Here is a 27,183-nt window from a genome sequence, read left to right on the forward strand (position 1 = left end):
GAACTGTCATAATATGAAGAGTTGTCATGCTCAGAAAAAAAAAGAAAAAAATTCATCTTGCCTAGTTATGATGAATTTTCTAATTTCACTTTTTTTTACTACCATATCCATTTTTCGGCACAAAATAGGCCACCGTTTTAAAGTAAGAAGGAAAAAAACTCAAGGAATTAGAGCTGAATCAGAGACGGAAATTACTTTCGGCAGTGGTACTTCAACCTTTTTTTACTGTATCGGCCTATAACCTACAAATAACCATGTTCTTACTCACACCTACAAACAGGGAGATTAAAACAGAGCCCTCCAATAAGGAAAGTAAATACTTAGGCTGCATACAGATATTTTGTGCCGACAGGGCCATTTTCCGGAGAGAAAAGTAAATTCATAATATATTTTCTTTCTAAAAAAGACTTTTTTAGTGAGAACAACGTGTCCCTTCCAGAAGCGACATGCAGATTATGGAAAGCCCTATTTAATCTTTTAAGTTTGAGGAGGATAAATTACAGCCCTGAAGGCCCCATGTGTTCATGTGTGCCTTCTGGTAAATCTTCCCATCCCGTTAGTTTCAGCTTTAGATTACATACACCCATAGAATAGTTACAGTCCAGAGTTTTAAAACGGGTGGGGGTGGGGGGGGGGGGTTCTGAAGATTTTTGATGGGGTGTTTTGGATCGGTCTAATAGGAAGAGGGATTTCCCGGCTTTCCACAAGTAGATATACACTTATCTGATCATAATACGTCAGGAGATGTTATTCACCTCTTTCGAGTTAATGCAATAAAAAATATAAACTTCCGCTTTTAAAATGCAACCGAGCCACTACAGATAAGTGGTCAAAATGAACTACCACTCTAAGCAGCAGTCGAAAAGACTGCCACGTCCCTACAAATAATATGCCATAAATAATAGTCAGATAGCCGAAAGTTTCTAAGAATATCCGTCATTAATTAAATGCAGGTTTTTGAGGAGCTTGAAGCCATTCAAACAAGTGGCTAAAGCATTAGTCAGTCCCACCTTATGAAAATTTTACATCAATTAAATGCGGTTTATGTGGTTATCTAACACGGGCTAAACAGATTCAACCCCGGGCTTAAAATCTAATCATTGTTTACAAGACGCTCACCTGTCCATACTTAATTGATGCTGATGGATCTAATGATTTTGGAACGTTTGTCCATAGTTATAATCCACCACTTTGATCAATTTGTGACAGCATCTACTAATCTATAACCATATATAATCTATATTACCATTACATCAATAAAAATTCAAGAATATACTTTTATATGGCAATCATTTCTTTCGCCATGGTTGTTCAACCGTGCATTCATCTGAACACATGAATTAAGTTTTTTGACATTTTCTGATTTAGCCGACAAACTATGCTGAAATTAAAAGCATGCTATAGCTTTCCTAATATATAAACCTTATACTTTCACAATTTATTTTAGAGAATAGGCCCTGAACCAGACCGCAATTTCAGGTAATTCAGCCCTTGTTCTTTCGTTGTTTATCAATAGAAAGACTAAACCCTAATAGAACTTTGGACTGAAGACCCATTTACAAAGATATTTTATTTATACCACTTTAGCTAGCGTTAATCAAATCATTTAGATACCGTCACTTTGCAAAGATTAAAGGGAGTGGGGCAAAATATGTTTTCAATATTTAGGTAGGAGGGTGGGGGGGGGAATTTGCCTTTTATTATATTTTTTTTCAACGAAAATGCCAAAAACCCTTTTTTGATGATAATATATTTTTTTTTTAAATCTAGGGGTGGACCAAAAATCGAAGGGACAGAGGACCTACAGCTCTCCTCGACGCTACTGGCATTAACTTGAGCAAATCAGAAAATTCTATGAAAAATCTGATTGCCTCAAACTAGGACTAGCTTAAATTTCGGTATTAGTAAAATTTTGTTCTGAGAGGGCCTTAACCGAAGCTAAATATTCCTCTGCAGGTGCATAATCATGAATTTAGATTGGAAGGGGAGGGGGGTAATTAATGTTTGACCATCATTACTATATACAACACTGTTCACTATGTACACTGATATCAATTCTTCAACTACATACAAAGGCAAACAGCCCTAATATACACTTTTGCGTGATTTCCCCAGGATAAAAGGCTTCACCTCCCCCTAAGATTCCAACCTTCATTTACATACCGTACGATCATACAGTGATGTAATATTTGTATAACCACAATCTTATTATGCCATCGTGTTTCTTTAATATAACAAAAGATAGATTATATCATTGCAACTTCCAACCCGGAGGCAACTAAAGAAATACAGGTCAAATTTCTGCGACGATTTTCCAAGGATTGATGGTCTATGTTCAACTGTTTTGTCGTTCCACGTTCCAAGCTGTTAATTCTCCAGCGCGGAATAGGATGTCTAAAAATACAACTTTTTTTATCCTATTTGACACTCCTGTGTGACCGCAAAACACCACAGATCCACTGGAAAATGTTAATCATCTGCTAAATTATTTCTTATTGAAATACTTTCAAATCGACTAGTGGCGTTAAATGCACTAAAATAAGGAAATACGTATAGCTAATAATTATTTGGATGCCTTTGGACGATGGGGAGGGAGAGGATTATCTAATAGCCTCAGCGACGCCAAGCACTGATTTTGCGAGTGACCATGGCCTACAATTGCGTGGAATTGGCGTCTATAATTTATATTTCTTCTTTTAATTATTTAAGTCTGAGATTTAAAGAGTCTGGACCTCATTCTGCACCTTTGAGACAATTTAGTGACCAACAATAAAGAAAAAAAACTTTGTGAAAATTAGTTTTCCAAGCTATATATTTTTTATTAGTTTTTCACTGCTATTAAGGTTTCTAGGTTTGAATTGTGTAAGATTACTAATAGTTAACATTGATTGTGGCCTTTAGTAGCGAATAATTAACAAATCCTTCTAGATAAAGATTGTAAATTCCAGACTTATACAGAGTCCCACAACATTTTAAAATATAACGATATATTTTAGTTTCTTAGAAATCCGTAAAACACTATGAAACAAATATATGTGTTTCCTCTTGTATTCGTCGTCACGAAACTGTCTCCTTTGAAACCCCTGCTATCAGTTCTCCAAAGAGACAAAAGATTTCTACACATTGAGTGATGAGACTTCTTAGGATAATTGGACGCACGTGTGAAATCTCAAAAATAAAAGCTTTAACAAAACCCAAGTCGGCATAACTACACAGGGATTAATTAAGCCTTGTTTGACGCAATTATGGACTTGTGGCGGTTGGCTTCCTGTTCTCACTCAGTTTTCTCAGCATATCGAAAGCAATAATAGTACCTTTATCTTTATTGCTTGTGATAAGACAGAATTCAACAAACATACGACAAGTCATCCGCCTTTATTAGCAGGATTGTTTAAGCTGTCACACCCCAAAGCAAAGCAACCAGTAAATGGTGAAAATCAGTTACACAACAATATGGCTGAGGCTAATATTGCTAGTAATTGATAAGAATCATTTATGTAATATTAGGGCTTTCCAATCGAACCATATAGATACCGACCAACAGTAGCACACATAGTGGAAACAGGATCATCGTTAGACTAAACACCCCACAATTACAAACTTTGGGGCCCACTCGGCCCCCCGATACACTTTTAGGAATGGAGGTGAAAAGTAAAAGAAGGTTTTAGTAGATTAATCTAATTGTCATGCTCAGTATACTTGAATACGGGTAATCCTAATAGTCGAAAACCTTATTCCACCAGGGCTGATCGAGTTGAGCCGATGGTAGTACAATACTGACATAGTTAACAAAAGCTGACAGAAACTAAAAGTTGAAGTACCCTTTTAAAGTAGCAATAGAGATTATACCACAGCGAAGTACTGATTTCCTCAATTTTGTTTTTGTGAAACAAAATATCGGGCCAGATAACACCAAAATACTATCAAGCAGAAATTCCGAGTTGATCAATCATTTTAGAACCCTCGAGAAATTATTTCGGCAATCTCTCAGACTCAGAGGCTGTACTTCCACACAGTGTCATATTCTTCAACATATATGCAGTTCATACAAAATTAAATAATAGACCATATTATAAGAAAAAAAGGTTACACAGTACTACATCATTACATACCAACTGTTACGGGGGGGGGAGGGTTGTTATTAAAAATTTGTATCAGGGGGTGCGCCTATAGTATCACAATTGTATTTTTAGGTCCAATTTTCCGAGATTACCAGGAAAGGTCCCTCCGACTAATTCACTTCACTTGGAGAAACATAGTTGGACATAGCGTACAATATGGGTACTACAGGACGACACCATTCCTCATTATTGCACAAACAGAATATTTTTTTGTTTAGAAAAACGAACTTTTTAAAAATAAATGAAAGGGTTGGACCACGAAGATCAGAAGGATGAGGAGGTGGCACCCATGTCGCAGTTAGTATTACTTTGAATATGACCTTGAAAATAAACACGATAAGTTTTTTGAAACGAAAGTACGGTAAAAAGTGACATAAAAACTTAAAATGGACACAAATTATCGTACGTATGATGGGCTACCTCCACCTTAAATTTTACTTTTTTCACATACTTCCGGACCGACAAGTCTCGTTTAGTTAAATTAGCTTTAAAGAATAGAATTTGAATTCCAGTTGTTTTGAAAGGCAATCGTAAAATAAAGCTATTGCAATTACCAACTTGCTATATTTATTGCAGTCTAAAATGCATTCAAAAAAGCACTAACCAGACTTTGGTGTACGAGCGGAGGCGGCAGCCCATTCGTATATAGTATGATTTCTGCCTTTTTATTTTTTAATGTCGTTCTTTACTCTCATCTTGTTTCGAAACAAGCTTTTATTTATTTAATCATAATAAAAGCAAAAATTTGGGTACGCTTAAAAATATTTTTAAAGTCTCTAGTTGCTTATATCTTCACCGTCTTTTCCCATGGTTACAAAGAGTGGATTAACCTATAAACATAACTATCAGAAGATTGTCACACTGACGACACTTACAAGGGGATTCATCAAGACAATTAAAAGGGAATAGTCAAAAATCGAAACTATCTGACTGGTTGGGAAACAACATTGCTAAGCCATTAATCGGGAGAACCGAGACACATATCTTTCGACCTTTGATATGGGTTGGTACCAAATCTAATTTGACCGAATGTCGTTAGGTTATACCTTAGCATGAATTGCCTTGCAATTAGCTCTTGCCCAATCCAAGAAGAAAAGCAGTATAGGGGACCCTTAGATAAACAATGAAATAAGAATAAATAAAGATCTAAATGGTCAAGGACTTTCGTGGATATCGTTAAAGATAAAGGCATTAACTTTTGGGAGCCCAAGGACAAGAGACACTCGTGAATAGCTTTTTGAGGGGTTGAGAAACCCACAAGACAAAGCCTGACATGGCTCTATGAATATATATATATATATATATATATATATATATATATATATATATATATATATATATATATATATATATATATATATATATATATATATATTTGTAGGTGTTTTGGCCCATATTAAATTCAAAGCGACTCCCATATTATACAAGGAGGGGTTCCAGGAAGACTGGACTCAAGATGTTTTAGGGAATCGGGATTTGAAGGCAGAGCTTAGCTTCACAGACAAAATTGCAGCAATAGGCAATATTCGTGGGATAAATGAACACTCTTAGTTCTTCTATCATCCAGTTTTCTTCTCAGCATTTGCCTCTACCAAGCCTGTTGCTGCTGTTAAAAAAAACAATCACACTTTCTATGGTTATTACTATTTTATAGAAAACTGCCTTAGTTGCCCGATAAAAGTTTTAGCTTTTCAAAACTAAATAAATTACTTGACGGAGCTAAAACTGCTGAAGTCCTAGGCTTAGAGAGCGGTAAACTTTGAGAAACTCTGTTGTTGGGTGCAAGACCTTCGTGGGTACAATCATAACGACAACTCAATTTTTACTCTAAGATTTTTAAATAGGATACAAGAAAGCTTTGTCAAGCTTACATCTGAGAAAAATAAGTTATGTTGATAGTTTAATGACATTGTCCAACCTAAAAAAGTCAAGAGCATCCCACTCCTCTGACAATCCACATCAAGAGTTAAAAGGTCAAAATTCCAAAAAGGAATTCGATAATCCTTTTCAAAGAAACAGTCGTTTTTTCCCTGTCCACCAAGCACAATGCAAATTTCTGAAGTCAACGAGCAAGAAATTTTATTCTGAAGAGGTAGGTGAAAGCGACAGATCTCAAGCTTATTACAGACGATAGGTCACAGAATCGTGATTACTTTGACAGGTTGATTCCTAACTAAAAAACCGAACAATGGTTTCGGTCATCAATTTGCAAATATAATTTTTGCAAACACAAACTCACTTCAACCCAATCATTGTGCAAAATATATTATGATGGTTTATATCCCAAGAATTTACTTATTAACTCGATCAGCATCAGTCGTGACTAAAAAATTGTTTACACTTAAATAAATTTTGTTTGGAAGCGTTGAAAACCAAAGCTTACACCGAAATTGTTCGCGTAAGGGAAATACTTACGAGCACCAAAGGCCACCCCAAATCAAACAACGTTAATTACACAATCTCATTATATTCTGGGAGTGATTTAAAAAAATTTTGAACGCAAAAATAGGTTATCATAAGATGAAAAAAATGAAAGAGCAGATAAATCATTGAATAAAAGCTCAACTAAGTAGGCCTACTGTTTTTCTTCAGGTCTATTTCATACAACTAAGACATTAGCCCAAAATGATTTGATGCTGTCAGAATTGATGTCTCATGATTTTGGCAAAGCCACGAGCTTGAAATGTAGGTTTTTTTTGTCTTTTTTTTTGGGGGGGGGGGGGATTTTCGTGTCAGGTGCTGTATTTCGCTCATAAAGTAAGATATCAACAATAGCCACATACGCAGGAAGGAAGGGAGACTTTCAGGTCCGTAACTATAAAAACGTAGATTTTTCATTTCTTATATTTTTAACTTGATCCAACCCTTTTTGCATTTTCCTTAAATTTGGCTCGAAGTGTTTCAAATATCTGTGTACGCGCTGGATCAAAAATGATTATTTTATTTCTTTAGAGGCGCTCTAGAAATGGGGTTAAAGCGAGGTCTCTTTGAACACAATATTGTGTTCAAAGAAATTAGCTCGAAAAAAAATTACCTGAAACTCACTATGTTCATGTTTTAACCCCTCCCCCGGAAAAAGCCCAGATTCACTGTAAGGATCGGTCCTATGCAGTGGTGCAATAAGAAAATAATTATGGAGGGGATGATCAGGGGTCCGAGAGCCAACCAACGGAATCCTATAAAAATTCCTAAACGGTATTTTAAGGCATTACTTTGTTTATTTTAGCTTTTTGAATGCAAGCTTTGAGTAGGGACTAAGGAATGAATAATAAAACCGAGCAGATTAAATATTTAAAAACATAATGTAATTTTTTCTTGAGAGCGGGGCCTATAGCCCCTTTAACCCCCCCCCCTCGTGGGTGCACGCCTGGTCCTATGTGCACCTACGTTAAGACGACTGTTCAGCTAAAAACTGATTTGTTCACAAACGATGCAGTATTACTAAGCATGAATAAGACACAGGCTATTTACTTTTATCTTTGGAATTCAGAGGTCATCAATCTTCGATGTAGCCTGGTAAACAGACTAAAATGAGACAAACCGCGTATTCTCAAAGTCAACAACTGGGACAGTCAACATTCATTGATAAGATGATTATCTCAGATGATAAAATCCCTAAGTATTTCTCCTCTTAAATTCTATCATTCATCCTAATTTGGGTAATATAATGAAAAGGATGCAAAATTATAATGCCCTTGCATAGTGATGCGCGGTATACGATGATACCAATATTTCTGATCATAACGTATGTGCAGGTGCAGGTATTATAACATCACAAGTGGATTTAACAAAAAGTCTTCTACTACTGCATTCTATATTCTGCAGTTAGATCTGTTCGTATGAATTTCGATGAGGCAAGTCAAAAGGCGTTATGTAACACAACATAAATTTTACAACAAAGTAGAAAAGCTGAAAAATTATCGTTGTGCTTATTCTCATTAAATAGTACCAGTTGCTTTTATGATGAGTTTTTTCATGCACTCTACATATAACTAAAACAATTTTGGCATGAGTAACTGCAGTTTCCTAATGTTTCTGAGTGGTGAACATATTTTATAAAAAACGTCTAAATATCTTGAGGACAAGATAAGATGGGAAAAACTTATTGCACACATTGAAAAAACTTACTTAACTTATGCCCCCAGATACAACAGTATCAGTCGACGGGTGTTAAGACTGTCCATGGATCACTGGTTGAAAAACGTTGCTATACTGTTTTCGGTACTTGTTTAGAATCCAGTAAACACGCGAGAAAGACCGCATCGAAATCTCAAAGATGCTAAATGAAAAACAGGTTTTCACTGCCTAGTGAAGTATTGCTCACTCCGTAATATAGATTTAAACTTTAGTTTTTTGTGGTTGAAGGGACAAAAAAGGTACCTAGGTTAGGTATTTAATATATACAATGCTTTACCCCTCCCTCCCCAATGTGCAAATATATAGCCCAAATTTGTTTCTGAATTATTATATTTTTATCCTCTTTTGTTTTATTTCATTAGTATTAACGAAACTTCACTTATCGCATGTTTTCTGGATACTAAACAAGTACCCTGTTTTCTTTTAACTGTAAAAAGTAACCATAGTTGAAACCTTGAAATGTTTTACATACAAAGAAGTGATTATGAACCAGGTTTTCTTGCTTATACAGGAGGCATGAAGACACGGAGGTAGGATTGGAGTTAAAAGTCTCCTAGATCTAAAAATTAATTCATAACTTCTGTATATTTTGCATGTTATAAAAAATAATTCAACACTCGAAACAATTCTGGCGTAAGGACATGTAGGCTACTTGCAACAGAAACCCTTTACTTATTTGCATCTATCTACGATTAAACATATTATGATCCTGTATGATAGGCCTCGCATGCAGTATTTTTATCGGGGGGGGGGGGGAAAATTAAAGTTTTTAGTGGATAATATGAAAACTAAATGCCCATAGATTTGAAAAAAAAAGGATTCCGGGGGAGGACCCCGAGGCCTCCCAGAGTATGTCCATGCGACCAGGCAATCCAGTTTAGTGTCGGCTGAGGCAACGAAAACGATACGAAACCTTTGAGGATATCTTAAGTGGCAAAAACACAAGCTTTAAACAGGGCGAGAGCCGGTAGGAGTTTGTCAGTGGATCGGCCGTACGTGACTTAACCCAATAACTAGTTTGTAGAAGTATCACCGTAAGAGAATAGCTATCACCGTAAGAGAATATAGTTTTCAGCTTATCAAATGTCAATAATTGGAAGAGGTTATATCAATATCTTCGAAAATTCTGAATGTCCAGAGCTGCCCAGTGGCAAACATTATACAAAAAACGATAAACATTACATTAAGCGATGCAAATATTACATCATTCAAAGAAACCATTATACCAGGCAAGGCCGTAACCAGAGGGGGGGGGGGGGGGTTAGGGGGGTATGAACACCTCCCGAAATATTTTTTAACTCGTAAAAACGTAACAAAAATGGATATAAAACAAATTTTGTATGCATTTTTTGAGGCTTTTTCGTGTAACCCCCACCCCCAAAAGAAAATCTTTGAGCAAGACCCCTCAGAAAAAAACCCTGGGTACGGCCTTTACCAGGGAATATTCAAGCGACAAAAATGGTTTTAAAAACAATCATTACGTGCCGAGTCACCTTGACTTCAAGTCTCTCAAAAAGAATACCGCACAACCCAGAAAAGGTGTCAATCAATCTAGTCTTATTGACAGGTTTTCTCAACTCAGCATGAGATCAGCCTGTCTCAGACCAGACCCCCCGTTGAGAACTATTTCGAAGGACTCTTACCCGTGGATCTAGCCGACAAGTAAGGGCCCTTGATACTAGTGAGTGTGCAAAGAATAAGCTGAATTACAAGTTTTAATAAATTTACATAGTTAATAACTAAAACATTAGGCTACTAATTAAAGCTCGCTGTCTTATTAAATGGTCTACCCATTTTACCGTATTGTCATTTCATTTAGTTACACCAGTAAAAGTTTAGCGCTAGGATTGGGGAAGTGAGGGGATCAGCAGCCTCCTCACATATAGGATGGCTTTACTGGTTTTTAAGTTTTGATGTTGATCATTACATCCTGCTAAAAACTGGTTATATAATTTGGATTTAAAAATAAAACAAATTATACCAATGCATTCCATTCGTTTGGTGTAGAATTAACAGCTAAACAATATATATATATATATATATATATATATATATATATATATATATATATATATATATATATATATATATATATATATACATATATATATATATAGGCTATGCAGTAAAGAAGGGTTTCCTGGGGGAGGGGGTTGAAGCATAAATAACTACATTTTTTAGCCCTATTATAATTCCTTGAGGCCTCCATTCACTCAATATGTATAAGATCAGCTAGTCTTGTTTATAATTTATATTACTGAAACATATTTTGAACCTGAAGACATTTACAGCATATAATATATTTTAAAACCAGTGGCGTCAATTCGGGGGGGGGGGGGTAAAGGTACAAAGTGACACGTGCACCCCTCAGTTTTGGAAAATACCCGTCCTTGCGGTATTTTCAATAAAAAAATGCCTTTTCTTGCGATATCTTCATTAAAAATTGCCTTTTTTGGCATTTTCATAGAACAATAAAAAAAAGAGACAAATTTGCCTAGTTTTTGAATATTGCAAATCGTATAGGTTTTGAATATTACATTCCCCCAAATTTTCATGGGCAATTATGTATTATAGCGGCCAGACTTTGTTCTCAGTCTGCAATGAAACCGGTTTTCTGTGTCCACTCGGAGATAATCAGCTTAGCCTGAGCGAGATAAGTGGTATCATCCATGCAGTCATGTTTTAATTAAATATGTAATATATAGGATTAATATAATGCGTTCTGGGCGGCTTGCTTTCCATAATTCTCTGTTGTAGTTTCCATAATGTGTTACTTAAGTATTACATTTTCATCATATTTTGGAATATTTCATATGGATCAACCTAACTTAGCTTCTTTGGTGTGGTCGCTATAACACGTAAGTATCTGTTCATGAATTGATGCCAGTATATACCACGAGCTAATTCAAAAATAAAACAAAACGTGCATAAACAAAATTATCTACAGTATACCTTAAGGAATATTTATTAGAGGCACCCTGTAGCGTCAGAGACCCAGGAAAAAATACGAAAATTATTGCCGTTGAATCATCAAGTCCATGTTTAGTAAGACAACAAGTGCCATAAACTTTGTAAGTAGTTTTTTCTTCTTCTTAGGAATGTGTACCCCATACTCTTTATCTTGTAGTGATACTTTAACGTAATGGATTTTCGAAGTCAACATCTTTCTTTTTTTATTGGCTGCTAAATCAGAGTTTCATCATTGCCAAACGAGGTACATGCAATTTTTTCCATAAGGGAAAAAATCGACGGCAGACTCCTTGAATATTGCATTCCGACCACCTTTAACTTCCCAGTATGTGGCCTGGTCAGCCAGCCAGTTGATTAATAGTGGTTGAGCATTTTTGTATGTTTTCACGTCGAAGAAGACCGATCCTCCATCAGCTTTCTGTCGCGGACGAATTGAGGGCCTTTATTAGCCTGGAGTACATTATTAAACTCGCCTCAACATTCCGTACAACCGGTCATTATCCACGTCGTTTAAAAAGGATTTCGAGGTGATTTTCTTCTCTTTTGTTGTAGATTTGTAAACTACCTTTGTAAAAGGGGGAAGTTATTTCCATTAATTCAAGCTGATATGCCCGGGGGATTTAATCGTTCGAATTACAATGGACCCAACGCCCTTTCCTTGTAAATCAATATATGAACAAAGCACCGAGTGGTAAGATGTGGTTCTTTTCATTAGCCGTAGGTGAATTAAATGCCCTTTTCATGATTTCTATGATCTATTCTTTGAACACGCATATTACTAGCTAATGAATCAATATAATGGAGAAGATATATATATATATATCTATATATATATATGTGTATGTATATATGTATATATATATATATATATATATATATATATATTCAGGTACTTATCTGTTAGCCAGTGCACACTTGAGAATTTGGATCTACAGGTACGGGGTTGAAACAGCTGAAACGCTTGGGAGATAGATAGGATATATATAATTTGGGATGTATATTTGCGCATTGGGGGGGGGGGGGTTAAGCATAGCGGGGCTGCATGCAAAATGTAATTTAAACTATCCAACTAAATATTTATTAAAATATACCTACAATGTAGTTTTCCACTAAAACGAAGCTAATTGTCTCCGTTAACAAACAGCAATAAACCGGTTATTGTCTGATTTTATAGATCCAATTTCTCGAGTTTGTACTGGCTAACATACAGATAAGTACCCATTTATTTATTTATATATATATATATATATATATATATATATATATATATATATATATATATATATATATATATATATTTTATTTTTTTTTTCGAAAGATGTAGGATGCTTATAAAGCAACGAATCAGCAACGAAATGCCTAATCAGTTACAATTTAAACACTAAAATGTTACATTGGATCATTTTACCCTTACCTAAAAAAGATGTCCAATGTGAATGCGTTGCTAAAACTTGAAAAAACAAAATATTTATGTCGTTACTTAAATAATTGTAAACACCAGACTGCTAAACTTCAGTCGACATACCTGCTCACAGGAAGAGGGGAATCCTCCCAAATTTACAGAACCTTTTCAGATTGTGCCCCATCCCCCCTCACATATACACATAAGATCAATAGTGCTACTACCCCACCCCTCACCCTAAAGGCAGAGCTGTGTACCACCATAGTAGTTGGTGGGCACAAACTTATGGTTACAAGAAAGGGTTTATACATCCAAGTTCAACTGCCGGTACTAAAATGGGTTTACTTATGCTTTGTGTCAGATGATGTTGGTTTTCATCAAATAGGTTATCATTAGAGGTGATGCATGAAGCTTGGCATCATATACGAACTTCCGATGTAAAAAGGCATGCGTCAAGCTTTAACAGTAGGTTTGAAGATATTTAGAATTTCAATCCAAATGCATACTCACCAAGACATCATTGTCTGCGTAGTCATGAGCTACCAATCAGATTTCTTTTTTTATTATTATTTTAATAGCCACCCTTTGTTTGACCGAATTGACGAAGGCTAGAAACTGATGTATATGTTACCGTGAATGTTCGAAATTCGTAAATGTCGACATTCACCGGCTAATGTCCAAAATTCCTTTTTTTCTCTCTTTGGATTTAGTCAGCGCTGCTGGTCAACTTTTTCAATTTAATGCAAGGGTTGATGATGACAGGTTAGGTTAGATTTGGTTAAGCGGAGAAAGAAAAATTTCAGACATTCAATGGTGAATGTCGACATTCATATATCAGTCGCCTAAAAACAAAATGGTGACATCTGTGACTGAGGACTTATGAGAAGTAAGTACCGTCATCTTCTTACATTTCAAGCAAGGAATATTGTGGAGCCTATAAAGAGTGTAGGTCATTCCTTGCAAAGGGATACAGAGGAGTTTGAATTCGAGGAGATAGGGGGCCAAAATCCAAAGAAACACAAAAATGTGAAATGTTGCAGGAGCAGTTTTGAGATTTTACAGAGGCGATGGCATAGAAAGTGAGATTTGCTTTGATTAATCTTAGACTGGGTCCATCGAATACTTGAAAGTCACTGAAATGACGCTGATAAATTCTGAAAAAGGAATCGAATTCATAAGAAAATGGTTTTTTGAGCAAAAACGGACATTTTAGTATGACAGCTTTGCACTTGGAGACGATTCATCCCAGCCCAAAACAGAGTAAGGGCAAAACATTTCCATCCCATGAATTAGCTACAAACTCAGACTTGATTCTTAACTCTGTTGTTTTAAATCCGGACAGCCGACTGGGAATAGGAGACTGAAAAATTAAATGGGAAATTTAATCTCACTGCTGGTATTACTGGAATAGCAGGTATAGGCTGAAATTTCGCGGTTTACCTTTCCCCTCAAGGGTTTCTCAAATCTTTCATCCATGAATCAATACTCTTGTCGAGAGTGTTTATTTTTCACAAAGCATCGCCTTTCCATCTTTTCTTTCGATAGCATTCCACATCGGTGAATGGAAAAAAGGGGCGGAAAGACCAGACGAAATCAAGATACTGAGGTTACGCAAAATGAAGGCATTGTTAAAAGGCAAACAGTTTGAATTTGATGTCATTGTGAATGGAATTTCAAAGGAGACAGTCTAATGAAAATTTTGCCACTTGACAATCTTATTATTTTCTACCGGAACTGAGGACACAATCTAGCAATCATAACCTTGCACCACATTTTCTGAACAGGAATAATTGTCAGAAATAAATGTAGGTTCAAAATAAAATTGGACAATTTAACAATTAACAGCATGTAGGCTAAATAAAAAAAGCGAACGGAAGAAAATGCATTAATTTAAGAAATCACGAAAACGAAAAGGCTGAGTACAACGAAAAACTTTTCATAATTAGTTTTTTTTTCAAAACTCTCACATAAGAGCCAATTTTGCAGTTGAGAATATACTAGTGTTACCAATTAAATTGTAACAACTACTAATTTATGAGGTAAGGTTTCTGAAATATCAACTTTAACATTTTGGCTTGATTCCCTGCGTAAAATCAAGTTTTATTTTAAATTGAGTATTTGTCGGTTGTTGGAAACACATTCAAGAATCACGCTTAGGTTACGTCTCAGAAAACCGGTTTCATAGCTACAAAACATGTGATGAATGATACAATACATTGGACTTGGACAGAATGCATTGAACTTGTATAATTTTGGGTATATATTTGCACATTAAGGGTGGGGGTGGGTAAAGTTACGTTAGGTTGGGTCAGGTTACCATAATTTTGTTTCTAAAGTATTATTTTATCATTATGTTTTGTTATTTTTCATTAGGATTACCCTAACTTCACTGGCGTGTTTCCAATAACCGACAAGTACCCAAAATTGCAACGAAAAAAAAAATTGTAGCAGTAATACCTAAGGCGGAAATAAATTTCATTTAACTAGGCCCATCTCAGAATCTTAACACCCCTACTGTCAATATGTTCAGAAGTATCTATTGATTTAGCGCAATCACTATTATTTTTGTACTTTAAAAATTGATTCTGGTCACACGGGTTATTTTTTATTTTAGATTTACCCTATCAAAAATCTCAAACACCAATACCCCCACGGTTTCTCCCCTCCATAGTAAGTCAGAGAAATACAGCCTCACGTTAACGCTATCTGTATACATAAAGGAGCTGACTCCACAATTTTTTGAAAATCTTAGACATAAATTAAAGTTACCTTTCTATGACTCCTCAAAAGAATATTTCGGCAGCCCCCCCCCCAGAGTCACACCTTTATATAACTATGACGTACATGCTTTTAAGGGCCTATATAATGCAAGAGCAATGAGACTATGCAAGAGCAAAGTTATATACAACATGCTAGTCTGTTTAGAAGGAGATACTTCTTGTAAATATTAACGATTTTATATTTTACTTCCTTCTGGTACTTGTGCACTAATTGTTACACACCACTATAGACTGTATCAAGGAAACCAGGCACGAAACCCGCAAACGGATATTAGCAATAGAGAAACGGAATGCAAAGCGTGGTTTTCATTGTGATTACAATATTGAAACTGTTGTTTTTGGGATTTCGGGGGGGGGGGGTGAGGTACCTAGGTTTGGTTACGTACTCAATATATGCTATGCTTTAAAAGCAAAGCATATATGCTTATTTGGACATTGTGCAAATATATAGCCCAAATTTGTATCTAAACTATTATATATTCATCCTATTTTATTTTTTGATTAGCATTAACCAAACTTGACTTCTTTCGTGTGTACTATTTAGCGCACATATACCTTCCTTTTTTACAACTAGACTACTGGAACTGGAATCACCATTGTCCTAGCCCTTAGTAAATATAGCGGCTGTGAACTGTATTTGAAAGGAGTTACTCTATAGAAGATATTTCATCGCGAGCACTTAACATCTATAAGGATTTTGGATTTGAAGATATGGGAGGTGTCATCGACGAACTCCGTCTGTCAAAAAGGCAAAAAGGTAACTCGATTCATTCTTCCATTGACTTGGTAAAGGCTATCAAAACTCAATTCAAGTTCCCTTTTCATGTCAGCCTAATGTCAAGGAGGGGAGGGGAATGGAGTGAAACCATCGCTTATTCAAATCAATTGACAGTTTGACCCTTAAATCGCTTATTGGATACGTCAATAATAGAAACTCTTTTCAAAGGTATTTCGCATGGCTTTTAGCACTGATACAGAAACGATAATAGCCGGCTAATACATCGAATACCTTAATGTTAACTTCAAAATTATTGGCCGGATAAACTAAGCTTTTTCCTGAACAGATATGGTTTAAGGTTAACGAAAATTTGAGCATTTTTTTTCTTTTTGTAATGCAACCCAAAATGTTGCTTTTCTTCTGCTAAGGATTCCCTTTGAACATAAGGCTAAATCGTTAGTGAAAGCTCAGGAAATGTCACACTACTTCAAGATCAGCACCAGTTGCAGACATGGGAAATCAAGAGGAGAGGGGTTAGGAGCGCGTACCCCCACCCCCCAAAAGGTGAAAACTGTACTAATTAAAGGGTTTGAGGGCTGAAAATACCGTTTCATCGCTATACCATCAACCTAAACATTAATTTTATATCCACCGTCAGTTACAAATAGCCTTATTTTTTCCTATATTCTCCGCATGATTCAGTTTATTTTGGTGTCATTTTGTTCAAAGTTGAGCCTCCATACCAAACAAAATTACGCGCATGTACTAACCCTTCTTAGCCCATAAGTTACACGACGTTTTCTACCTTTCAGGGTGTCATTTTATTTAATTCATGATTAGGAAAACTGTGTCAATTAAAAAAGGTCTAAAGTTTTTTTATAAAATATATCACATGTTAGCGAGTGCGGTAGACGACTCCACACAAATGCTCGTAATCCAAAATTAGTTTCTTAGTATATGTCTTAATACTTAAGAGGACACTAAAGACTTCAGTTAAAGCTCAAGATAAACTAAACGAATAAACAAATGAGAATGTTTAGGGGAAAAAAACTAGAAAGAAACTTGCTGTATGCTGTATCCGAAAGAAACATTTTCGAACATTAGCAAATGCTGAAAGTTTGCAAAAAGCATCAAATATTTCTTCCATCATTGCTGTTTTTCTACAAAAAAATACTTCTCATAGCATAATTTATAAAGCACTATTGATGCCAGAATATTAAAAAAAAAAAAAAAAAAAAAAAAAAAAAATCTTTGAAATTCGATGCATGCAGCGACCATTAAATTTATGATTCAACTTAAATTAACTTTGACCATTAGATTAACAATATTTGTAAAAGATGATTGTAGCTCACCGGTTTGTTTCTAGTGCTTGTTTTTGCTTTAAATTTTGTTATGCCCTGTTATTCTCACTTTCAGCCAAGACCAACCCCAGGGGAAAAGTTAGGGGGTTTGACCCCCCCCCCCCAAAAAAAAAAATGATTATCCGACTCGTAAAAACGTAAAATAAATGAATATAAATAAGTGTTGATGCGTTATTTAAGTTTTTTTGTACCCCCTCCCCCCCGCAAAATCCTTTTGTACCCTCCCCCAATCAAAAATCCTGGATACGGCCCTACTTCCAGCGTCTATTTTAAAAACTGACTTTAGAAGCACTATCTATACAAAAATTAGCAACTAGAGTTCAAAACCAATTGTTTAAACTGAAGTGAAAACTGATCTTGATTTCCAACACGTTACAACAAATTCAGTTTAAAGAAAAGTGTATTCTGCCGACATAGTAAATCAATACCCAGACGACACACGAAACATTACAACTCTAGCATAGTTTGATCTAATATGTCCCAGAAAAGATTATCTTTCCCAGGTTTTTCCCATTCTGCAATCAAAACTGCTGGCGAAATAGCATTCACTCACAGATCACAGAGCCAAGGAAAACTGATACATTCCTATGCAAAGAAGGGAAAGCAAGAGAACCAATGCGGGTCAATTTACAAATCGAAGCTGAACGATTGGTAGATATTAAGCAAAAGCACGTACGGTTTTAGACGGATATAGTTTTGCGACTACCAAACAGTACTATGTTTTATCGTAAAAAAACAAAACACATCAAAGTGGGAAAACAATTGAGAAACGACTGTTTGAAAGAGCCACTAGAGTTTTGGCCTCGAAGTCGTGGAGCTTGGTTAGATTAGGGTAAGACACCCAGTAGTCGGACACTTTAATCACTTTGAAAACTTTTGACATTTAAACTACTCTAATTACTGTGTTATACCACCTAGAAACTTACTTTTTGTATCAAAAAATTTCTGAAGAATTTCTGAACAAGTAGGTTACTAATTCAAATAGTTTCACTTGTACAGCGCCTCCTATTTTTGAATTTACTAACAAGTGACAATTCTGCCTAAACTCGGACATACAAACGGTTCATTGTAAATAGTGATTAAAATAGTGCAAAGGATTATGTCCAAGAATAGGACATAATATGTCAAAGAATATGTCCAAGAATGCTAAAAGTCGTTATAAACTAAAGCTTTGAAGTCAGTGAAGATTGCTCCTGACTACCTGACTACGATATTTAAACTGTTGTTTTTGGGGGTTTAGGGGGGAGAAAAAGGTACCTAGGTTAGGTTAGGTTACGTATTTAATATATGCAATGCTTTACCCCCCCCCCCCTAATGTGCAAACATATAGCCCAAATTCGTTTATAAACTATTATATATTCATTCATCTCATCCTATTTTATTTTATTTCATTAGCAGTAGGCTAACAAGACTTGACTTTTTAGAAATGCCCATATAATGCCCAAGTAACAAAAAATTATTTACTAAGAAATGTTTCCAATATATTTAGGCTTAAACCTTATTTAGGGCCCAAAATTTTTAATTCGAGAGTACCGTAATGTTCTTCTTCTAATTATTTAAAAAAAAAACCATCGTGACACAGGTGGATTTTGCCTATCTACAACCACAGAGACGGAACTAGCAAAATACGAATGACAAAATACAAATATGAGGATTGAAAGTTTGGAATTTGAGCATTCAAGGCTGAAAATAATAAAATTCAGATTGTCATACAGGATCTTCAACTTGCTTACTTCACAGCCATACTTCTCTACGCAAGATGTAAAAATTAATGCACGTAGAGTGCACGTTTGAATCAAGACGAGTGGAAAAGGAGAGATAGAGCGATTTTTTACAAGGCAACAATTGAAAGAGATAATTAAATATGGCACGTCAGCCCAAAGAAATGAATAACACACTTTGATGTATGGGCATATTAATCCACCTTCCCCTTTTATATTAGAGGGCGACCGTCAAGATTTGACACGACAAATCACTGTTTGATAGGCTAGCACACTTCACAATACACACATATATTATATATATACATATATATATATATATATATATATATATATATATATATATATATATATATATATATATATATAGATAGATTGTGAATTTCAAAAGCCCAAGAGCCATATACACACAAAAATTTATGAAAAATAAAGAAATCACAATAGAACAAATTACTAAGCACAAATTAACATGATACATAGCAAAAATAACTTATTTTAAATTATTGAGAAAATAAGTTTAATTCCATATAATTAATAATAATTAGTTTAAAAACTTTTCCTTCTTTCTAATCCCTTCTCTATGTACGCACCAATACGAAATATTGTGGTTGGATTACTACTTTGTAAAATTTTAGGAAGCAGCAAAACAATCCCATGTAAGTAATTTTCCCTTAAATCAGAGAGCACCGGGCACTTTCGGTGAAAATGGTCTAAATCTTCGTCCTCATCCCTAAAAAGAGGACACACATACCGACCATCAGGATGTACTATCCCCCTGTCGAACACCATTTGCCTGCTCTGGATTGGAAGGCAATTCGCCCTAAGCTGAATCCATCGACATAAGATCATAGCCGGTAAATTGAATTTAAAATAAATTTCCTCTCCAAAACTAGGTTTCACCTGATTATAATGATTCAACGTAGCAGAATTTAAAACCAGCCCTTGCCAATACGGAATTTCTTGACCCTCTAAGATGAATCGTACCTGGCTTACTAAATTTGTTGGTAGACCACGGGATCCAAGACCGTCATTCCATAAGTAAGGCATTCCCACTCTTTCTAGTAATGACCTAATTTGGGATGGCCACGACATTTTCGAACCATAACTTAACATCTGATAATAAGCAGCTCTTACTAGTCCATCTTCATAACACCTATTGAGCTTCAACCAAAATCTAAGCATCAAAATAGACCTACGTAGTTTTAACGAAAACAGGCCCATATCACCTTTCAGAATCTGTGATATCGGTGAATGTGTGAGAATCTGTGACAATATATATATATATATATATATATATTCTGACGTTGCATCGCTCGGATTCCTCAGCACCAGTAATCGAAAAAGGCTAAATAATCTAGGTCTTCTAAAACTTTCTTTCACTTTTTTCCTTGGTCTACCATACAAAAAATGAGCAGTACCATTTTCATTTCCCATTCACCGCTACTTCTAAATACAATTTTCGGTACCATGACAATTGGGTCCCATTTCCCCTCTCTAATAGAACCAGATATAGCCCAGGGCTATGTATAAGACTTTTTTTCTATTGATTTGCTTTATTTTAGGTTATTTCTGGCCCTATTGGGTGAGGGGATGGGAGGATGTACGCTCGGACGCAATTATCATGATCAGTGTTTTCGAAAATAGAATTGATCGGCGAATCGAATTCCAGCAACATTAAAAGAAGGTATGTTAATACAGTACAATGCGAGAATTTAAAATTTATTGATCAAACATTTCTATTGGAAAGCTGAAATATACCTTTACCAAAAAAAATTGAATGCGTCAACAAAGAGAAGAGATCATCTTCATGCTTTTGGAGACATTATTTGTATTATCCTACCTTTTTGATCAGTTAAACTTGTCACCCCTCCTCTTTACAATTATACTAATCATTTTTTTTCCATTATTATCAATAATGTCAATAAATTTGTCGATTGTTTGTTTAATAGTTTAGGTGAAAGAATCCTTCATTTCCCAAGCAACGTCTCAGAGGCGACTTATCTCACGCAATTGCGACGGCAGAGATTTTATATTTGGAAAAAAACATTGAATGAGAAAGGAAACAGTATTTTCCTCTTTTTTTTTGTCTGACCTCTGTCCTACAAGTAACCGTAGCCAAAAAGCCACTTACCCTGCAGCTGTTACCTACAACATAGAGCAGGAATAGATCCCAAAATAAATTGGAGGAGGGGCGGGCTATTTTTTTACATAGCCTAATTAACAGTTACTGGACCAACAATATGCTTATCATTTAACCCATGTTTTACGGTCTAGGCAATTTTGTCAAAACACAAACGCTGGCTATTTCCAACATATTTTTTTTGCATATCTTTATGGGAGGGGGAGGTAAATTTCTAGGCGACACTATAATTTAGCTAAGGTTAGATAGATTTTTTAGAACTGCTCCTAAGAGAACAGAAACTATCAGTAGCCAATTCAATTGGTGGGAGGGGTATCCCTATGGTCCCTAGATTTTTGCCCCCCCCCCTAATCCTAGAGTTTGAGAAATATCTTTCTATGCCTAAAGGAATTCTGGGCAAATTTTCGGCAGTTCATATTATTGTTCTGACATTCCAGGTCCTTCCTTTGTATATGCCCTTATCACCGGAGTCACAGGCTTCCTACTTATCGTTCGAAAAGATAAATATTCAGACAATTCAGCAAAAACAATGGTAGGCTACTGCTCTATTAGCTGGGAAATCCGCGAGAAGTGAAGTTTGGTCAATGCTAATAAAATAAAACAAAATAGGATAAATATATACCAATACGCAACCCAACCTAACTTAACCTAGGTACCTTTCCCCCCCCCCCCTTAAACCCCAAAAGACTAAAGTTTAAATATTGTAAACGGAATGAGAAACCACTGTTTGCAATGCTCTGCATAGGAATTCTCTGTTGAAAAAACCTGTCTGACTAGTTTCTTTTATCATGTTCGCTATACAAAATCTCGCAGGTTTCCCAGCAAATAGAACAATACCAAAACAATATTCAACTTACATGGGGTTTGTAGTATTCCAATGAACGAAATGCATTTTGCTCGCAGCCGTCACCGCAGCCAACGATAAAGTTTGGACCAAGAAAAACACAACAACTAATAAAACACTGGACGGCAATAATCCATAATGTCTGCGAAACGCATATTTTTTCACTCCATTATATCTTAATGTTTTCTTCTTGGCATTGCAATGTTCTGAACAATTTAGTTCAGAATAATATTTTGGACTAGACATTTTTCTTTGACAGAAACACCTATTCTGGGCACGACAATCTTTTGCAGACTCGGCACAATTATACATTTTATCTTCCATATTTAGGATAGATCACTTCCTAGTAAATAACTAGGGAGTAAGTTGTGAGTAGACAGAGAATCACACCATCAAATGAAAATATACATCCGTAATGAATTAAAATTTATAAATACATTCCTTGCGAGTAGTTTCACTGTCAAACACCAACTAAATTATCTGCCATCAGTATTTTTCATGGGTTCATGTGCGGATGCGCTGAGAAACGGGCCGAGCATCACCAGCACAGCCAAGCGGATAAAATGTCAAACAAAAACTATTCATATTCTTTAATATTTAATTGGAAATAACAGGCATAAATTGGCTTTAGTTTGGCAAGAATCATACAAACCACAAATGGGCGTATCCAGCTTTTGGTTTAGTTGAGAAGGGTGAAGGGGTTCATAACAGGGGAGTCAATTCACGAGAATTCGGGGGAGGGCAAAATGTATTTTCTAAAATAAAAAAGGGTGGGGCGAGGCCATATCCAGGGGGTATAGGGGGGTTTGAATCCCCCGAAATGTTTATCCAACTCGTAAAAAACATAAGAGAAATGAATATAAATAAATTTTTGATGCGTTTTTTAGCTTTTTTGTAAACCCTCCCCCGAATAAAATCCTGGATACGGCCCTCGGTGGGGGAATTTTTTTAGTTTGTCAATGTAAATACGGAAAAAGGCATTTTTGCAATGAAAATATCCCCCTCCCCAAAAAATCAAAATCTGCAGGGAGAGGGGGTAATGTAATGGGAGAGTAGGCTACCCCCTCCCAATTACTGCAGACGGGTTACTAACTCTATGTAGCTTTTTTTTACCGTTACGGCATTGAGCCCATCAGAGATAATTTCGAGAACCCCTCTGGCCTGCCATGACAAAAAATAAACTAAAGAAATGAATATCGAGGTTTATAATCAACTAAAAAAAACAAAAAAACAAACAAAAAAACACTAAAATGAATGGGGTATTTACGGCCAACAGACGAACAGAATATTTCGAGAGGACAACCGCTTCCTTTCTTCAGCACTATAAGATATTTTCTGAACGAAAATGTGAACAAAACAAATTGGATAAAAACAAAAAACTCAGAAAGCAAACAAAAAAGACAAATAAACCCAAAATTGGAAGAACCGAAAAACCTAAAAACCAAACAACGTAGATAGAATAACAACGAGCAAAGTAAAAAATAACAGATTTAAAAGCTTAAAAGCTAAAAAAGAAGTAATTTCAAAAGCGAGCCACTCACCAATACCTACGATTAACAAAAACAATGTTATTAAATGAGAACATTTGAGCCTATTCAAAACATGAACTAAGCATAAATAGCCAAAGGGTAGGGAGCAAGCATTTTCAGGCTTAGCCATATCTTCAGAGCTGTTCAAAGGGGTTTAGCCACTTTGACCAAATTTTTCACTTTGATACGGCCTTTTTGCTTATACTTGAGCCGGCGGGAGGCGCTGTATTAAATTTTTTCCGGGACCCACTAACCCTAGGAATGGCTCTGGTACCTTACAAATTCATATCTTGAGTAGAAGCAATATAGACCTTAGGTTCCAATTAAAAGATTCACAAACGTATGAAGCTAAGAGAGGAAAGGAAATAATAAATGAAAAATAAAACGAAAAAAGGGTGAGAAAACGAGGATTTTGTCCAAGTCTTCCTCAGTGCTTGTTTTTCGTTTTCATATTTTACCACTGGCTGACAAAATCCTCGTTTTCTCACCCTTTTTTCGTTTTATTTTTCATTTATTATTTCCTTTCCTCTCTTAGCTTCATACGTCATGTATAGCCAGTGTGGTCTTAGAAAGTATTAAATAAAAAAAAAAGTTTTTTTTAACTGAAAGTAAGGAGTAACATTAAAACTTAAAGCGTACAGAAATTATTCCGTATATGAAAGGGGCTGTCCCCTCCTCAACGCCAGACTCTTTACGCTAAAGTTTTGTATTGTTTTAAAAAACAGAGTTGTTAAAAAGAGTCTAACTTTAGCGTAAAGAGCGAGGCGTTGAGGAGGGGACAGCCCCTTTCATATACGGAATAATTTCTGTTCGTTTTAAGTTTTAATGTTGCTCCTTGCTTTCAGTTGAAAAAACTTGTTTTTTTTTAATTTAATTTTTGAACGTTTTTGAATTAATGCAGGTTTTGATTCTGGCTCACCGTACATGAATAATTAAAAAAAAATGCATATTAATTTTACTTTTATTTGGTTAAATGCTTTCTCGAAAGTTGTTTAGTTTTATTTACGAGCGTTTTTATTAGTAACAAATATACGTAACTTACGAATTAACTTACGTAACGAACTTCTATATCCATATATTTTTAACACGTATATTAGGGGGTTCGCCTTAGTCAATACCTCGCTCTTTACGCTAGAGTTTGAATTTTGTTGCAATTCTTTATAAATTACCCATTAATCACAAAGGCCGTTAATTTTAATGAATATATCTAAATAAGTAACTAAGAAATCTTTAGCTTACTGTACATAACTTTGCACCGGGAGTGAACCTGATCATGCACGTAACGTTCTACGTTTTTCTCCGGCTCGTACATGGCTCCTTACTTTCATTTGAAAAAGTTTTTTAAATTCTTTCTTTAATTTCTGATCGTTTTTTAAATAATGCTGGGAAATCCTGCACCCCCTTCATTGCAATGTCCCTTTCCCCATGAGAACTTCCTCCCACATAACCCCCCTCCCCACTACCAGAAAAGAATCCCCCTTGAAAACATCTGTATACTTCCCAATAAACAATACTATATGTAAACATTGGGTAAAGTTCATAACTTTCAGCCCTCCCCCCAGGGACTTTGGGGGATTAAGTCATCCTAAAAGACTATTTATTATATTTTAAACCATGCTGAACAAAACGGCCATCTCAAAATTTTGATCGGGTGACTTTGGGAAAAAATGAGCGTGGGAGGGGGCCTAGTTGCCCTCCATTTTTTGGTCACTTAAAAAGGGAAAAAGGGCACTAGAACTTTTAATTTCTGTTCGAATGAGCCCTCCCACGATATTATAGGACCACTGGGTCGATATGATCGCCCCTTGGGAAAAAAATAAACAAACAAACCAAAAAACAAATAAACACGCATCCGTTGTCTTTCTTCTGGCAAAAAATACAAAATTCCACATTTTTGCAGATAGGAGCTTGAAACCTCTACAGTAAGGTTTTCTAATATGCCGAATCTGATGGTGTGATTCTCATTTAGGTTCTATAGCTTTTAGGGGGCATTTCCCCCTTTTTTCGAAAATCAGCCAAATTTTCTCAGTCGCGTAACTTTTGATGGGTTGGGCTAAACGTGATGAAACTTATATATTTGAAATCAGTATTAAAATTTGATTCTTTTGATGTATCCATTGGTATCAAAATCCCGTTTTTTATAGTTTCGATTACTATTGAGCCCCGTAGCTCTTTACTTACAGTTCGTTACCACGAACTGTTTGATTTAAGATTCACTATTACTGATAAATGAAATGAAACTGATTTTTGGGGAACTTAAGTCATAATTCCCAGAAAAAAAATACAAAGAAACGTAAAAGACTTGAAAAGCAATGTATGAATTCTTTAAGAAATGACAATCCTATGGAAAAAGAAATCCAGAATCAAAAGACATTAGGCCAGGCATTTGCAGAGGGGTAGACTCCGAGCCAACACCCTCCAAGATGTCACAATTTTATTATGGTTTCCATTAATTTGCCTATCTTGTGCTGTTTTGGCAAATAGCCCGGAAATAGGCTTATCAAGGGGTGTCAGGAGTAGTCTACGCGTGGGCTATCAAGATAGTTTACCAAAGGGGTGCATGCCTAGAAAAGCGTGCTTTTAGACTCAAACATCGTTTTTCTTCAGATAAACGATTGTAGGTGTTCCATTCGTCAGTTCTCTACCTATGTTTATTCTTAATTAATTACATATCACACAATACCCGTCAGAAATAGTACTATTGACGAATAAGTTAGTCTGATACAAACTAATTAGTAAATTTTAGTTTTTGCATAAGATCGACAATCAAGATTTATGCAAGATTCAACAGAAAGAAAATATTTTACATATGATAGGTTGAAGTGAATTCTCGTCTGGAAATTTATCTATGGCTACATTCTGTCAGTCACTCGTCACGCAAGAACTGAGAGAACACGCTTAAGCCACGCCATCAGTAATTATTTAAAATATTCAAAATCGGAGCTAAGGAATCAGGACCAAAATGTACGACAAAGTAGAACTTTGATTTACGCACACTTTCAGGTCTGGGGATGAGGCACCAGCAAAAGGTGGAAAGGTTTATACATTCTTGTATTTTTAGACTATAAAACGCTAGCATTTGTTTACAAAACAAATTGAGTCTCAAGCAAAGATCAAGTTGAAAAAGAAGAATAAAGAAACTTACTCAACCTACAAATAATGTCAGGGGCAAAAGGAGGGCTAAGATCAAGTTTTGCGCTCGATCGGTAAAATTGGACCAATAAAAAAGAAAAGAAAAAGTAAACTTTCCTAATAGCACTGAAAAAAAAAAAAAAAATTCCAAGTCAGTTTAACCAACATATTCGAATCAGCGAGTGGATAGCAATACAACATATATAAGTACCGCAAGTTTATGTCAGCGAAAATTGTACACTGCATCAACCATCATGCGATCACTACTTTCTTTATTTATCTCAGGCGCATAAGATGGACTTTTTGGAGGGGAGTAGGATTAATAATT

At 35.6% G+C, this 27,183-nt stretch overlaps 1 protein-coding gene across 3 annotated transcripts in view; it reads right to left on the reverse strand.

Moving 5' to 3' along the window:
- The window catches only part of Ephrin (ephrin), a 303,854-nt gene that overhangs the window by 68,168 nt on the left and 208,503 nt on the right, over positions 1 to 27,183 (reverse strand). Inside the window, exon 1 of one of the 3 annotated variants that reach the window (XM_089095081.1) lies at positions 22,208 to 22,629. The exons of the other annotated variants lie outside the window; for them this stretch is intronic. Coding sequence (XP_088951207.1) covers positions 22,208 to 22,518 — 311 coding nt within the window. The 5' untranslated portion in view covers positions 22,519 to 22,629. Of the gene's footprint in view, positions 1 to 22,207; positions 22,630 to 27,183 lie in introns of those variants that run through there. 3 annotated transcript variants of the gene reach the window in all.

This window comes from Artemia sp. Qi Xiang Cuo, chromosome 1, assembly GCF_049724085.1.
Source record: "Artemia sp. Qi Xiang Cuo chromosome 1, ASM4972408v1, whole genome shotgun sequence".
NCBI classification, from domain to species: Eukaryota; Metazoa; Arthropoda; class Branchiopoda; order Anostraca; family Artemiidae; genus Artemia; species Artemia sp. Qi Xiang Cuo.